Raw genomic sequence first — 16,604 nt, 5'->3', positions numbered from 1 at the left:
TGACAGGGGTCGGAGTTAAGGCAGGCCGGTCCGCAGCCCCCTCCCACGCGCCCCGGCCGCGATGCTGCCGCCCTGCTGGGGGCTCACAGGCAGCAAGGTCGGGCTAGGGCTGGAGTTGATGTTTTTAAAAACCTACTTTTTTTTTCTTTTTTTTTTTTTTCTATACAATTAACACAGTCTTTAAAAATATTTACAACCTCTGCTCCCAGCCAGAGCCCCGCGGGGCAGCGCGCGCCATTAGCTCCTCCGGAAAGGCACCGTTGTCTATGGCAGCAGCGGCCGGGGCGGCGCTGCGGCCGCGGGGTCCGAGGCACGGCTGGCTCGACGCGTGGGTGCTACGGCAAGGCTTTACCGGCAAAGCTCCCCCTCGCTAAGGCCGTCCTCCGAGACGCAAAACCTCCGYGGGACTCTGCAACCTCGCGCATGCTTATCGGAGGCCACCGAACTGCCCGGGCGCCGGGGAGGACCCGTGCTGCGCGCGGGCTTGGAGAGCGGCCGGATTCTCCCGCCCGGCACAGCAGGGCTGAACGCTCACGTCCTCCTCCCTGCGCTTGGAAAAGCTGCGGTTCTGGAGATGCCGGACAACCCCCGGGGTCCAAACAGCCGCCCTTGCTAAGCAGAGCGGCCTCCGAGCTGCCCACCGCCTGCGAGCGGGAGGAGGGGGCTCAACGCGCTATTTTTACAGGACCCACCTCTCTGCAYGTCTCCTCCCATTATTCCAGTCTCTTTTGGGGGTCAGCCTGGCTTTGGGTTTCACTTGTCGCTGACGATCGCTACTCACAGTCGGTCTAGGCACCGTCTCGGTACGCACGCAGCCGGCCGCTTTAAGGTGAGCACCAATTACAGATCGGGGCGAGTGCAGGTGTTGCAGAAGAAATACCTGAGGTTTACTGCTGAGTGGCACCTCTTGAGAAAAGGACTACCTGGACAGTCTGCTCCTGCTTGCGGCGGATTAGATTTATTAGCAAATCGCTATCTGCAGTCCCATCATTTTCCATATATAAATTTTCCTCAAAGCTATAAAAACTGAAATATAGRCTATGGTCAGATTAGCAATCAACTTTAAGGTAAGGGGTTCAGGAGAGAAAAACAAAAATCACTATGTTTTATATATAATATATTAATACAAAAATTCTGGGGGGGAGGAGGAAGAGGAGGAAAAGGAAGAAGAAAGCATACAGGCAGGAATCTGATCAGCCTCAACGGCAGCTTTAGGAGATTCTGCACACAGCCAAAGAAAGAAGACAGTCTTTGAGTCAACCACCTCTCAGAGCTCTCCCATCCCCGTCTCATACATTCAGACGATCCCAAGGCAAGAACGCTGAGCGTTTGCGTGTTGGAGGAAGGGGGAGAGGGGGGATTTCTGACAAAGTGCAATATTCAACCCAAAAAAATATAATCCTCCAGGGTTTATTATACACGGGGCACAGCGGGACTCAGTGCACCTAGCGCTAGGGGGCTTCTCCGGCGCCGACGGGTTGTCCCGCGCCAGCCCCTCGCACCGTAATGCCAACTACCCACTTCCTAGCTCGGACCCAGCGGAGATGAGGCAGGGAGAGGAGCATCGCCCATCCTTAACTGATGCCATCGGTATTTACAAGCGAGGATGTGCTGCGCCTGTCCCAAGGAGGGCGCTCGGCGCGCTGGTGGGGACCGGCCTTGGTTAGAAGCGCTCTGCCGACTGATCACAGAATCACGGAATCACAGAAGGGTTGAGGTTGGAAGGGATCTCTTGGAGATCATCTCATCCAACCCCCCTGCTCAAGCACATTGAGAGCACGTTGCACAGGATCGCATCCAGGTGGGGTTTGAATATCTCCAGAAATAGAGACTCCACAGCCTCTCTGGGCAACCTGTTCCAGTGCTCTGTCACCCTCACAGGGAAGAAGTTTTTCCTCATATTCAGATGGAACTGTCTGTGTTTCAGTTTGTGCCCGTTGCCTTGCGCCCTGTCGCTGGGCACCACTGAAAAGAGTCTGGCTCCATCCTCTTTACACCCTCCCTTGAGATGCTTGTACACATTAATAAGATCTCCTCTCAGCCTTCTCTTCTCCAGGCTAAACAGGCCCAGCTCTCTCAGCCTTTCCTCACAAGAGAGATGCTCCAGTCCCCTCATCATCTTTGTAGCCCTTCGCTGGACTTGCTCCAGTAGTGCCACATCCCTCTTGTCCTGGGGAGCCCAGAACTGGACGCAGGACTCCAGATGTGGCCTCACCAGGGCTGAGGAGAGGGGGAGGATCCCCTCCCTCGACCTGCTGGCAACACTCGTCCTGATGCACCCCAGGATACACAGGTAGGATGGTTTTTAAAACAAGAGATTAGACGCGGGGTTTCCCCTCCTCCCCCCTGCTCCCTCCCCCCAAACGGCAAATGAAAGCGGCAGGTGTGGGGCAGCCGCTCCGGGCACGCGGGAGTCGCTAGCAGCCCCTGGGCGGTTAATCGAGCAGGGAGGGTTCGGCCGGTCGGATAATGGTCGGCCGGTTCGGCGCGGCGGGGGGTCTTCTGCTGCAGAGAGAACAAGAAGGGGAACAGAGGCGTGAGCGGGGGGAGGACGGCTCGGCGCTGCGGCGGCAGGGGAGGCCCGGCGCGGCTCCTTCGGCCGCCCGCTCTCCCCGTCTCTGCTGCGCCCCGCCGCCCCCGGCACGCGGAGCTCGCCCCGGAGCAGGTGGGAGATGGGCTCGGAAGAGCAAGGCTGGGAATAGGACCTTGGCCGTGTTCTCCCTGCTAAGCCACACTGTTCCCCCCCCCCCCAAAATGGGGGACGCCAGCGGGGCTGGCTCCAAAGCCAGCCAGACGGGCTGACCGAGGCGAGACGACCTTGCGCTCACCCAGCTGACTCTGCGATGCAGCGGGATCTCCGTCGCCTCCCAGACTGCCTGCCAGCACCGGAGCTCCCTAACCTCCGGAGCGACAGACCTGCCTTGTCCCGGGAGGGACCGGCAGCCAGCCGGCAAGGACTGATCCGTCTGCACGGCTTCGGCGAGTCGGKGACTGGAGAGCTCCAGCCCCAAGGGAAGAGGGAGCTGTTGTGGGGGCTCCGAACCTGGCTCCTCTGGGAGCCTGCCCAGAGACACGCCGGACGGTAAGGGACTCGCAGCTCCCTCCGAGGCACACGGGCGGCACGGCCGCTGCAGGGAATGCTGCCCGGCACAGCGTTCCAGGGCAGCTGCCTCGTCCCTGCCACCTCCACCGGCCCCAGGCTGCTGGGAGAACGGGAACCTGCATCCTCAGCTTAYGCTGCAGGATATGGGCTGCTTTGCAGACGCTATTCCAGCCGGGAAGGGTGGCTATGCTGGGACAAGCCGAGCTGCCAGGTCCCCTCTAACTGAGGGGTTTCACCCCACAGGGGCACYGGCGGCGTTAACGCGAGCTCGGGCCAGCACGCAGCCCGAGGATCCAGCGCTAGGCTGGCACCGGCGCAGCCCGCAGACGCGAGGTCTCTTACCTGGGCACGCCTGGAGGAATGCCCGGGGGAATGCGTGCCGGCCGCGACGGAATCTGAGGAGGGGCCGAGAAGGGGTCGTTGTTAGCAGCGAAGATGTTCTGAGGTCCCGGGCGCGAGGGGATGGGGGGAGCGGCGAAGGAGGAAGGTCCCCCCGCGGGGATGGGGATCAAGGGCGGCCCCGGAGTGGGGCCCCTCACAGCGGGCGGCCGGCCCGGCGGCAGGACGGCGGAGACAGGTCTGCGCTGAGGTGGGGGGCTGCGGAGGAGAGGAAGCAGGTCAGGGCAAGGAGCGCTCGGCTTGCGGCCTCCGCGCGGAGGCCCGAGCGCCCCGAGGCAAAGGCCCCCTCCGCACCGAGAGCGGGGCAGGCCCGGCAGCCCAAATCCCAGCTGCCCACCCCACCAATTCCTTCACCGAGCGCCCGTCCCAGCCCGGCATACCTGTGCCCGCTGCTCGTCTGCAGCCACGTGTCATCCACGGGCGGGGGGACCGGCGTGGATACCGTGCTGGTGCTGATATCTCCGATGATGTTCAAGGCCTCTTTCAGGGCATGGTACATTCGCAGCATGTCATCCCTCCTCTGCGCCTGGTCAGCCGACTCCTCCATCAGGCTGTTCTGGTCGGCGGACGAGTACAGGTAGGCCAACAGCTCCGAGTGGATGAAATCCTTGGTCTGCAGAGAACCGACAGCAAGTGAAGGTCAGCCCCGAGATACTAAACCCGCGAGACTGGGAACTGGGGAAGCAGGAGCTAAAGGACCTACAGCAGCAGAGGCAGTGGAAGCCAGGACACATTTATCCCGGCTCTGGAAGGCGAGCGAAGCCCCAGCCGCTCAGGAGCTGCGGCATGGTTTAGCATCCCTGGATTGCTAGAACCAGGCTGGAGCAAATGCCAAGAGTCAAACTGCCTTCTCAGCAAAGCTGCAGCCAAGCAGCTACAGCACAAAGACGTGAAAATTAAGAATCGAAAGATCATCAAATCCCATTGCTCCGTTCTGGCCCGGTGACAAACATGGTGCAGCCGATCCAGCTCCGAACTCCAAGGGGGCTCAGGACTCCTCCCCAGAGCGCTTCCAGAGAACGGTTACCTGAACACCCCGGGCCCAGGAGCTCCCGTCCCTCTGGATGGGCTGCAGCCCCGCCAAGGCTCCTCTCTGCCCCGAACGCAGCCACTCACATTGTTTATCATGAGGTGCATTATCGTCTTTGGCATGAGGTCCCGGATGGACTTGTTGATGATGCCGACGTAGGAGTCGACAAGGTTGCGGATGGTTTCCACCTGGCGCTCCAGCTGAGGGTCCATGGAGAAGGTGTTCTCCTGGACGCCATCCTCGTTCTCAGTCTGCGCAGGGAAAGCAGGGCACAAGTTACCATCAGGATCTCACAGACCCATTTGGAGCCAAATCACTCCTAATGACGGTGGTGAGGAGAGACGTGGCCAAGGGGGTTCGCATCTAGGCCTGGTTCTGCAAGAGCAGCCTGAAACCCCTCTGCTCCACACTTATTCCCTGGCCTTTCCACGTATTTCTGTGGATGCTTTTTGAAACAGGATCGATTTCATAGCTCAGAAGAAACTAAGAGATTCATCAGGACAGCACAAACTAGCGCCATGCTAAAGTTCATTATATTCTGTGATATCAAAACATTTTCCAGGGCACCTAATCTGGACTTGTGGACACCATGAGACGGAGAAGCCACCACAGCATCCACACGGCCACAGGGGCCTGAGAACTTACTGTAACACACAAGGACCGAAAAATTGAGAACTGAAGCCAAGAGCTCGCTACTTTTAAGTCTGGAGGCTTCTCTGGCAGCCTCTCYCCAGGCTGGTCTCGGACTGCGCCCCTTGGCCAGCCTTCTCCTGGAGGGGTCTGACAAGTCAGGGGGAATGTTTACTTGGTCTTTCTCTGGGTAAACTCCCGCTCGGAGGAAAGAGGCTTTCCAGCTGTCCACATCTTCTTGGGAGTCGCAGGCCAGCTCAATCTGACGGAGATCTTTGTACACGTTCCTGGGCAAGAAGGAACAGAGCTGGGTGTAAAGACCAAGGTGGGATGGCAACCAGGAGGCGTGGTTGTCAGCTGCGGCGGAGACAGGAGACTCCACTGGCCACCCCAGCGGGTCTATGGGACGGAGCACAACAAGGTCTCCAGCACCACGAGTCCTCCCACCAAGGAGCCAGAGGAAGCCCCAAATCCCTGCAGAATGTGTGTATAAATATTGGCAGCTGCCGCTTCCTCTAGAGAAATCCTCCTCCATCAGATCACAGCTGCTTCTGCCTCGAAGCACCAACACCAAGTGGAAGGGGAAGCCAGACACATGGCTTGGGCCTGGACCAGCGCTGACCAAGGCCAAGGCAACACGATCAGCCAGTCAACCACGGAGCGTTTTCCACAACGTTTTGAGCCTGGTGCCCTACCCAGAGGTTTCAGGAGATATCCGCATTGGACGCCCAGCCTCTTCTCCGAGCTCACAGCCCTTACCTTTGCTCTGTGTTGAAGATTGCAAAGACATGTTTATTAGACATAAATCCCTTCTCCACATCCCTGATTTTCAAATTATCCAAAGGCAACATGTATTTCTTCTCCTTCTCCTGGAAGAGAGGACACAAAGGAAGACAAGGATGAGAGTGAGCAAGCACACCGGCGCTTCGCTAAGCTCCTTCTCCAGTTTTCATTAGACACCTTCCAGGAACACGGTCAGGGATCAGTTAGCTCCTGCAATGGAAGGGCCAGCGATTTCCTTAAATTCACAGCCGAGGAGGCCTCCCGAGAGCAAACAGGCTTTGCAGCTCGGCTCACGGGGGCTGCCCAGCGGAGCCAGGTACGCGGACCCCTGGCAGGAGCCAAGAGCATTGCCTGGGACGGAGCAACGCTCATTCGCCCCACCRGGAAACTTCCTCCTTCCCCCAAATTAGCAGCTCTCCAGACGCAGACAGGCCGCGCTCACGGCTCCCGTGCAAGGACACCACGGACCACGCGATCGCTTTAGGTACCGACCCAGCTACCGGATTTCCCTGCCTTTTTTGCCAGCACCAGGAGCGTCCGGCAGCGCTAGGAAAGAAACCACCYGGGAAGGGGCTTTGGTCCCGCCGGGTCTGCACGCAGCGCCGGGACTCTGCCCCGCCGTGGCCCTGCTCCTGCCCCAGCAGCCGCCCCTGGGGAGCGGACGGGGCCGGCTCCGGCGGAGGCCACCGGCCGCTGCGCCGGGTCCTGGGGATTTCGCCCCAGTGCCTGCCCGTGCCGGAGGGGGCGGCGGAAGGGATCGGGCCTCGCCGTCTGGCACAAAGGCCGCTGCTTATTTAAGAGGCTGCAGCGCAGCCCCGCCAAGGGGCCACCCAGCCGAGTGGCGCAGGCCGTCTCGCTGCCGAAACGCCACATCTGGAATTGTTTATAACAACTCCAGCTCCACTTTGTCTCCAGATGCTGCGCACACGGTCCCAAAAGTGACGTTCGCCTTTGTAGAGAGGCCACGAACCTAAACCCTTCCCCCACCGCCCCCCTTCCACCGCCGCCCCACACTCCTCCTCATGATTTCCTGAAAAACCCACAACTTTTTTCCAGACTGGATTCGGTTGCAGACTTTGCCACGTCAGAAGAGACAAAGCAGTTTCCTTTCGCCGATCGGCTTCTCTCCTTATTAAAAAACCCGGGAGGGGGAGAAAAACCCCGCGGATGCCCCGGGAAGTCGGAGACGGACTCCAGCCCAGCCTGCCCAGTGTTCAGACTACCTGTTCAGGAGGGTATAAAGTTGTACAGTAGTCTGCACATTGGTTAGATCGGGTTTGGCAGAGCAGCGCCCGAGCAGCCTCCGAGCAGCCTCAGGTAAGGGGGGAGCTGCAGCGGATCCAGCCCTTCTCGGGGATATTCGCTCGCTTTGCTTGGGCTCGCCCGCGCCGCACGGTTTTGCCGGAATTGCTGGAAGCGGCTAGGCATAACGGGGTGCCGGCGAGAGCCCGGGGCTGCACGGCCACGGCGGAGCCCGAACGCGCGGCGCCCCGTGGCTCCGCGCCCCGTGCAACCTCTCCCGTTGCCGCAAGAGCCGCGGGGCGGCTGCAAGGCGGGACGCTGCCCCGAGGCATCGCCCCTCGCCTGGAAGAGCGGGGCGCCGGGTGCCTGGCTAGAGCTGCCTGCAAAGCAGCGGTTCATCTTTAACGGGCCGCTCGGGGGGGAGGGAGCGCTCTGCCCGCCGAACACAGAGCCCCATTCATAGGCAGCGGCTGGTTCTCATTACCCGCAGCGGAGGGGCCAGACGAGCGCCCCCCGAGAGGCCTCCGCGCAGGAAACGGGCTGCCGCGCGACGGGGGAGCCAGCGCGGGCTCCGCGGGGGGAGCGGGCTGCCGCGCCATTTATCAGCTCGACACGTTTCCTTCTCTTTCAGCCTTTAAAAGGGCTCGGGGGGGGGGGGGGGGGGGGCGGCACGGGAAAGGAGGTAAATTGAATTTGCAGCAGCGGCTGAGGAGAGCAGGTAACCCCGCGGCTCGCTCGGATGATAAAGCGCCGAACAAAGGAAGCCTGGGTTTCGCTCGTGTACCGTAAGGGGGCTGCCGTCCCGCTGCAGCGCGGCGCCCAGCAAATAAAGTTCTGTTCGTGTCTCCTGTTTCTGCCCCGCGTGCTCGGCTCCAGCGTTCCCGGGGCCACGTTTYGCCCCTCTCTAGCACCGGCTCGGCCGCAGCCCAGCCCCCTCTCCCCGCCGCATCTGGCCGGGCGGCCGGTGACGTAAGGGGAAAGGCGAGATCACAGGCCGGTTTTCAGACTGTGGGGGCGGAAATGCTGGAAAATCTGAAATATGAAAGTGGCGCGTCTGCAACCGAGACGCCAAGGAGCCGTGCTCGGAAGAGATGCCGGCTCCACCGCCGGCTCCAGCGGTTCGGAGCAGCGGGGGGCCGGGGGCTGCCCCTGCCCCGCAGCGAGGCTTGCTGCCTGTCCTGCCCTGGGGGTAAGCCCAAAGACACCAACCCCTGGCAAAGCATTTCGTGGCAGCCGTTAAATGCAATGTCCAGGCAGGAGAGCAGGGGTGCTCCCGTAGCGCCGCCGGAGCCCTGGTAAGCCGGGAAGCGGGACATTCAGCCTGGGGTGCGCACAGCCCGCTGCGAGCCAGAGCTGGACGAAGCAGTGCGGGAGCAGCAGCGGCCCCCTCCCAGGCCACGCTGCCTCCTCCCGGGCACCGCGCGGTGCCAGGGCGGGCGCCCCGGGGTGCCGGCACACGCAAGCCCTGCACTGCRCTCCTGGCCTTGCCACCAAAGCCTYGGGACAAGCCGGGGAAACCGAGCGCCCTCCCCATCCGCGCGGGGCAGCAAKCGGCTCCGGAGGAGGCTGCGGAGGGCCGGACACCGGGCGACCTCCCTCGAGCCCTGCCGCAGACAGGGCTGCCGGGCTCCCAGCACTGCCAGCCTCATCCCTCGGCRCGCCGGGACGGGACAAACCCTCCAAGAGCCACCAGGAACGGAGCAGGGCAGCGGGGATGAAGCCGCGTGAGCCATCTCCGCTGGGAGGGTGGCATGGGCCGCGGCCAGCTCCTGCCCGGCCCAGATCGTGTTTCCCTCTGAACTTCAAGCCTTTTCCCGCTAGCGCCGGCCACATCCTGGGCCGCAGCAGCTCCACCCCAGCGCCTGGGCTTTAACCCCGTCGGCAGCTCCTGCCCGAGCGCCGAGCAGACAGGCAAAGACGGGGGGGCCCCGGGGTGGGGACAATAAACCAACAGTCCCACAGGGTGAAACACAGAGAGGAAAGCTGCCCTTTACCCAAATCCAAGCCAGTGCTGGTGGCTTTCCTTCCACTGAGAGAGAACTGAGACAGTTTCTCTCCTGACCACGTTCACTTGGAGAAAACCACTCCACCTGCGCTGCTCCCCGTCTTTGACCGGCCCTGCGCCGGGATGGTTAAACCTGGGAATCTGCTTCAGATTTGGGCTGTACGAAACCCTCCTCCGGATTTGATTTCAGCCCTGATCCATCGCGTGGGTGGAACGCGGCCACCGARGCGGCGGGCGTTAACACGGGGGCTCCCGTGGTGCAAGCCCACCGGTCGGGCAGGAGCCGGTGCCTAAAGAGTCCCTGGGGCTGCAGCGGGCTCGGCTGAAGGAAGGGCCCTGCTCGCTCTTGCTGCCCGAGGTGTGGCAGATCTTGCAACAACAGTTCAACCACAAATTAAAAAAATCCTTCCCGAAACAGGCAGGGCCCAGAGGGTGCCTGAGCTGTGTGGCCACCCCCGGGGCTCAGGCAGGAGCAGGCAGCTGGATCTTGTAYGACCCCCACTTGCCAGTATCTCCCGGTTTATCTATGTTTACACAATCCGGAGGTCCGGGGGAGTGTCTGGAGACATGGAATTTGCTGGCTAGGATGGAGCTCAGCATCCAAAGGGCACMCTCCAGAGGAGGCCCACACTCCTGCACACCAGGAGACGACAAGACTCAGGCCCTGGGGCTAATTCTCAGGTTTCTCCCATCCTCAACACTAGTATCTCAACTGTAGGCATCATTTTTTTTCACTCCAGGAAAAAGGGCTGGGACCACTGTTGGGAGAAATACATCTTACTCCCACCATAGCTGCAGACTCCAGGCAGGGTTTCTCTTGTGCAACAGCTCAAGAGACTCACGAACCACAGAACCTTCCCCCAAACCCATCCTTGCCCCCTGCACCTACCTCCTCATCCTTGTACCAGGACAACGACTCTGCCGTCAGCACAAACCAGTACTCCTTGGAGCCTCCCTTCATGATGCTGATGTTGTTAATGGTCAGCCAGCCCCTGCGGATCACCTGGAGAGAAAGGAGCGTGGGGGGGAACGGAGGGAGAGGGGAGGAAGGAAGAAGAGGTTACAGGTGACTGTGGCGTCTCCAGGGGAACTCCCCAGACGGAGAGCAAGGGGATGCGCTCCAGAGCCCAAGAGTCCACCTAACCCATCACAGAAAGCCCTAGCCTCAGCAGAAGACCCTTAACCAGGCAGATTTCTAGGCCCCATCTCACACGTAAGCTACCAGCATGTGGAGCGATGTCTAGAGCTCCCTCGGGTCCCTGGGTGAGAAAAGCAGCGATCCCCTGCCCCTCGCTGCCGGTGCTGTCCGATTAGCCAGCCAGCAGCCCGGCTTCTAGACCGGGGAGCTGATGAAGAGAAGAAGTTCCCAACACCCCAAAGTGATAAGGCAGCCAGCAATTCAGAGCACATCTCRTCTTTAAGAGAGGACCAGAACTGCCCAGGGGCGTCACCGTCTCCGTCGCACCTCCAGTTAGACCACGAAACCCAGAAAAGCAGAGGGCTGCTTTGGGGAACCCCTCATCTGTCCCGCAGATAGGCTGTGGCACCATGACCCAGCAGCCCTGCTGGCACACGYGGCGCGGCTGTGCCGAAACCTCACTCGGGAGCAGCGTCTCGGAGGGAAGGCAGATCTAGGCCTTCATCCCGGCTGCTTCAAAGCTGCTGTCACGCTGCCTACTAGCGAGACCAGAAAGGTCTCAGGAAACTAAACAAGCCCAGTCAGCAGGGCATGTTCCCAGCAGCAACGTCCGCCAACTTACCCAGTCCAGCAACTATAGGAGCAGTCCTTCCCTTCCCTGCTCTGCTCAGAGTCTCCATGACCACGTGCCCTCGCTGAGTACGGCCAGGACATCCCTCAGCCTAGTTAGACCTGGGGAACCTCGTGTTTCTTGCCCAAACCCCCTCCCCTCCTTGTACGTTGCTCCCAACCCCAAATTAGCCTCCGTGCTCGGAGGCAGTTCCCCTGCCTTCTCGTAGGCTGGCCCAGCCGGCAGGTTCTCCCAAGCTCCGCGCTCCTCGCGGACGGCTCCCTCCTAGCCCCACGGAGGGATCCAACATGYAACACGGAACAGTAGCCAACGGCAATGGGGGCAGCAGCGCACTGAAGCAGTATTGCCAAAGCCTTACGTTGCAAGCGGCAGTTTTTCACGAAACAACAAACGAGCACGGCATAGTCTGGGGGTCTGCACCGCAGCTGGCTTCTCCGAGGCAGGCGGAGGCGTTTCCGGTGGGAAGTCGGACACGTGGTAACGGGGCTCCTGCATGACACGGGCGCCCCGCAGCAGAGCCCTTGCCGGGCTATCGGACGCCCGACCTGGCACCACCYGAGCGAGAGGGGCACCACCCTACCGATGCCAGCGGGGACTCGCGAGCCCGTAATAACTTCCTCAAGGGAACAGCCCTTGCAGAGCAAATTCGTGGCTACGGCCGCTCGCTGCACCTTAGCCAGAGCAGAATCTCTGYGGGGATCTCCCGGGGTCTGCCCGCTAGAAACCACCGTGAATTACCACAAACTGCTCATAGCCGTGAGAGCGGGCAACAAAGACGTGYTGGAAGCCGGGATCAGTCCCGGCCTCCAACGCAGACAACCCAGGGCCCGGCTGGAGAGCACGCTGCTGGGCCAAGCGCAGCGGCTTGACCCTGCCCAGTGTGCTCCCGCGGGCCCCCCACCGGAGCGGCGGCCCGTTTACTTCCGTCAGCTTCACAGCTGAGACCTTCGGGACAGGCTGGGAGTTCTCTAGCATTTCAAATGAAGGCATGATTGCTCTCGGCCCATCGGGGTTCCTCCGTTGTGCCGGTAGCTATTGTACTAAAAGGAAGGTCACTGCTGCTTGTTACGGACCCCAGGACGACAGCAGGAGCCTTTAGACTGAGCTGTGAGTCTCTCTGCCTACTGGGGCCGTAGGGRAGCTGCATTCTTCCAGCCGTCGCCCCTGCGGTTTTACTGCAGAGCTCCTACACCGGCTGCTTTGCGCTCTGAGAACCGATGCTCTGCCGCGAGATCGTGCTGCGCTTCCGGCTGATGCCCGTCTGTTTGCAAACAACCCGCTCCCAGGTAGACGTGGCAGCGGAGGCCCCCTGAGCCCGGCTTTCTACTTTCTGCCACGTCACCCCGTCTAGCACGGATTCTCCTCTCGAGGCAGCAAGGCGACCCCGATGCCAGGAAGCTGTCTGCTCCTAAGAGGAATCTGGCCAGAGTCAAATCAACCTGGGGCAGGAGCTGCCATGTGATCAAGAGCAAAAGCAACCGCTTCCAGACACCAGCCCTGAAAGAGGACTGTCCGCCAAGCCCCCACTCCTGACGGACCAACACATCCGACATGTTCAGAGAGAGTCCAGCCAAGTGCGGAGGTGCTACAACACACAAAAATCTAGCTTCCAACAGTGCTAACACCCCTGCACGTCAGGRCATGACGATCCCCCTAGTATGGAAACAGCATCTTGCATTACGGGCTGCTTTCACTGCTCCGTGCTGAGCATCCCGCAACAGCACGCCGGCAGCAGGAGAGCGTCGACGGCAGCTCTGCGAAGCCCCTGACCGAGATTGCCTCTGGCTACCTTCAGAGAGCCCTCGGCCATCAGCCTCCGCGTGCCGGAGCCACGGCCTTTCTACCCCAGYGCTTCACAGGCGTTAGTTCCACCACACAGGTTAGTAATGAGCAGACGGGGGGGAAACGCACTCCGCACGTTGAGGGGGGCTGATTCAAGTCAGTCCAAAGCATGGATTGGAGGGAAACACACAACCCTCGTGGTTAGGCAGAGAAGAGTTAGACACGAGCTAGTTCCGGAGTTTGTTATGGCTTGTACAGGAACCACCTCTGAGCAGCTGTGATAGAGAGACCCAGGCAGGGCTTTAATCTTGGCATCAGAAGTTGCGAGCTGGAGGGCRACAGGAGCCCGTGTCAGCCCCTTCACGCCAAGGGTTTTTTCTGGGCACTGCTGGGGGAACCTTCCAAGGGATCACRCTAGGGCCATGCTCGTTTTCAGACTGCTCAGGTAGCCGCCAACATAAAAGCCACGACAAAATCCCCTCTGTTAGGCACACACAAAGCTCGGTGCACTGGCGGGTGCAGGCAGCTAGAGCTAAAACTTAACTCATACAGATTTTCTGGCGAGGGGAAGGAAGGAGCCCTGAAATTAAGATGGCAGAAGCTGTCAATTTAAAGATTTCACCTTCTGATTCGCGCTCTCTGGGCTCTTGTGCGTTTGAGAGCCCAATTCACAATGAAAAAACCATCTCTGAATTGGAACTGAGTTTGGTTTTAAAGGAACAGAGCAGAAGGGTGGAGATAGAGCAGATGAGAGGATCAGAGCAAGGAAGGGGCACAGGGAAAAGGTTCAGCAGCAAAGCAAGAAGCTGCTGTCCTGGGAGCCAGGTTAGAGGTTCTGGCAGGTTCGGGGCAGCTGTGGAGGGAATTACAAGGAACAGGGACTCTGCCTTTACGGCACAGGGGAGAGGGCCAGGGCTGTAGCACAGAGGGATCTGTAGAACCAAAAAAGAAGAAAAAGCCAAGATTTGATTTCTTTAGCTAAAGGGTAACGGAGGGGAGGGCACCCTCCAGAGCCAGAGACATCCCAGCGGGGCACTGGCTTGCGGCAGGACCTGGGACATCTCTTACTCTAACCGCAAACGCGYGAAGCACGTGTAACCCAGGTCAAGGGGGAGGAGAGAGGGAGGCTGAGCCAGACTGTGTGGCACCAAGCAGCACAGCAGAGAGCCCGGAAGAAAGTTCCTTTAAGACTGACTGATATCAGTGAGAGCATCTCGATGGTTTTAGGGCTTGCAACCCAGGCAAGCCGGCCCTGCAGAGGCACTCCAGAGCATGGCGACAGCCTACGGCTTTGCCCGGTTCCGAATCAGAAGCAGCCCGTTGCAGGGCTGACGCCTCGAATCCTTAATTGTCAGATCTCCACCTTCCCGTCGCCCGGCACAATCACGTTCTCACAGCCAGTGATGGAAGAGCAGCCTTGCACAGAACTAATCACCATGTGGGAAGCAACAGAGGCCCCTGGGAGGATTCCTTTGTTTTGCAGAAACATCTGGATGGTGCTAAAAGAAAATGGAAGTGTCTGAACACTTGGAAGAGACGGGAAACAGGCATGGGGCCCTCAAAGACTGTCAGAGCAACGATTCGAGTTAGCTGCGGATGTGGTTGGGCAAGTCACGGGGCTGAACAGAGCAGAATGTATAAACTTTCCTGGGAAGAGTGGGGCAGGCGCTGCCTGCGCTACGGCAGGGCAACCGCCTCACCAGCACTACATCCCTCTTGCTACTCTCTTTTCACTGTAACTGAGTTATTAGAGCAGCCTCTTAAAGCTCATTTTTGAGACCAGAAAGCATATCGTACCTGAGCTGCAGACACTTTTTCACGGGACTCTGCTCAACTGGTTAAAAAGCAGCAGGTAACAAAGATACCTGGCTCTGGGGAACTTCGTCTGCCGGGTAAATCCAGCCGCCCTCGCTTCACCTACCAGCCCAGCGCCAATCCCCAGCGGCCGGAGCCGAACTATCTTCCTGGGAAGTGGTACCCTCGCTTCCTCCACCAGTGAGGGATTCAGATGCTCGGCCAGGGACAGGGTGCGGGGGCAGTCTCCGATGGACCRAGGCAATACCTGAACCGCGGCCCGCGAGGAGGTGGGAGGCTCTTGGAAGGAAAGCACCAGCCAGGGGGTTGGAGACCGCTTCCKTATCAGACACTTCCATTTTCTTGGACTGCACATACGAAGGTGAACTCCAAGCCCGGAGCAGCGGGGTCAGGGCCCCTCCACCCACCCCACCACCTCCAGAGGGTCTTGCTCGGCCACTAAAAGSGAAACTTTTCCTTTTGGAGGAAACATTGCCTTCTGCCTCGCCAGAAGTGAGTACGCTTGAAGGAAAAGCTCTTTGCTGGCTGAACGATGAGGTTTAAAGCAGCGGATGGGTTACCCAAGGTTTCCCCCCTACACCCACCAGGACACAACTGCTAACRATGTCCGGTAGGCACCTAGGAAGAAGAGGGCTTCTTGCTAGAGACCGCACAGGGTTTCTCCACCAGCCGTGCAGTGCTCTGACGCAGGGGCCAGCTCCTAGGCCCAGTAAACCCAGCAGCAGTGCTGGTGGCCAGCCCGCAGTTGGGACCCAACCTCACAAGCCCAAAAGGCAGCTTGGAAATGGGGGGGGAAATAACACGCCTCCATCCCCACTGGCAGCGGCTGCTGTGAACAGGGAAGCAAGTTCTTTGCCGCTGTGCGTGCCCAAACCACCAGCCACGCGGACGGAGCCGCAGGCAGAGGGCTCCCCGCCGAAGCACTCGCCTCGCTTAAGCCCGTGCTGCGGCTCGGTGGGAACCACGTCCCACGACGGCTGCGGGAGGTTCTGCGCTAAGAGGGTCCAGGCCTGTCAAACCCAGCAGCGCCAAGATTTTGGATCCCTGCATCCCAGCGCCGCCTGTACCTGAACCCCAATACCCGACTCTTCCTATACCTGTTCCCAGCAAGTACCCACAGATGCCAAACAGCAGTTTTGCCGTGCCTCTGTTTACAGCGGGATTGTCATGGCACACACAGTCCTAAGCCCTTTTTCTCAGCTCACGGGGACTGTGCTGGGGCCGTGGGAAGAGACCATGTGGGGGGAAAGAGAGGGAGTTTCATCTCTAGACTAAGCCCATAAAGCGCGGTAATTCCGCCCCGGGAATCCTKTTCTTCCTCTGCCGTCAGCGTACTCAATTCTGTGAGGCGAGAGGTGTTATTTTAGCATTGGAAGTTCCTTCTGGCAGGGCCACATCCATCACTGGGTGTTGTCTATCAGCACTATCACACTATATGGGTACTTACCAGTATCTCACCCTTTAGGTGCGCAAAATTAAGGGGGGAAAAAAAAAGCAGGACAAGGAGACAGAACAGTGAAGAAAAACGAAGTGATGGAAGGAAGAAGAGAGCAGGAAGCACAAAAAATGGTAGGAAAAAGCAGAAAAACAGCAAAAGAAAAACAGTTACATGCTATTAATTATAATTTTACAGTGTTAATATTTCATTACAATCTTTCCAAACAAGAGGCAATGTCTGTATTACGTACTGCAAGACCTAACACCATGCAAGGGGGCGTTTCCAGTCCTGCTCTCAGTCATGCACACTAGATAGCGAACGCCCCTCTCAGAACTGGAAGGCTGCATGACGAGACAGAACTGAGGCCAACACGGCTGCCAGGTATGTACGTCCCTGTGCTAGTCTTGGTCCCCGCTCCCTCTGCCCCCTCCCCGAACAGCTAGTTTGCAATAAATGAAGGGGCCAGGACCAGGAAGTTACGCTGGCCTCTGCCCAGACTTGCCCACTTCTGAGGACACAGGGATCCTCCAGCGGTGCCTACTGCCCGGCTGTCCCGATCCCATTACTTTTAGACAAGCTCCTCCGGAGCTCCCACCCCATGAGTCAGA

The 16,604-nt window shown here is 59.5% G+C and overlaps 1 protein-coding gene across 5 annotated transcripts in view; it reads right to left on the bottom strand.

Annotated features, from left to right (window-relative positions):
• Positions 1–16,604, bottom strand: part of DNM2 (dynamin 2) — a 42,858-nt gene that overhangs the window by 2,739 nt on the left and 23,515 nt on the right. For 2 of the 5 annotated variants that reach the window (XM_026064405.1, XM_026064396.1), the window contains exons 14-21: positions 16,006–16,017; positions 10,082–10,195; positions 5,922–6,031; positions 5,338–5,449; positions 4,619–4,783; positions 3,883–4,115; positions 3,446–3,700; positions 2,287–2,505 (exon numbers count right to left, since the gene is read on the bottom strand). In XM_026064405.1, the coding sequence (XP_025920190.1) occupies positions 2,436–2,505; positions 3,446–3,700; positions 3,883–4,115; positions 4,619–4,783; positions 5,338–5,449; positions 5,922–6,031; positions 10,082–10,195; positions 16,006–16,017 (1,071 nt within the window). In that variant the 3' untranslated portion in view covers positions 2,287–2,435. Of the gene's footprint in view, positions 1–2,286; positions 2,506–3,445; positions 3,701–3,882; positions 4,116–4,618; positions 4,784–5,337; positions 5,450–5,921; positions 6,032–10,081; positions 10,196–16,005; positions 16,018–16,604 lie in introns of those variants that run through there. The other 3 variants (XM_026064420.1, XM_026064413.1, XM_026064426.1) reach the window with 2 other exon arrangements.

This window comes from Apteryx rowi, unplaced genomic scaffold (assembly GCF_003343035.1).
Source record: "Apteryx rowi isolate R43461 unplaced genomic scaffold, aptRow1 scaffold_1017, whole genome shotgun sequence".
NCBI classification, from domain to species: domain Eukaryota; kingdom Metazoa; phylum Chordata; class Aves; order Apterygiformes; family Apterygidae; genus Apteryx; species Apteryx rowi.
Note: the sequence above shows the minus strand (reverse complement) of the source record. Positions and strands in the feature narration are given on the sequence as shown.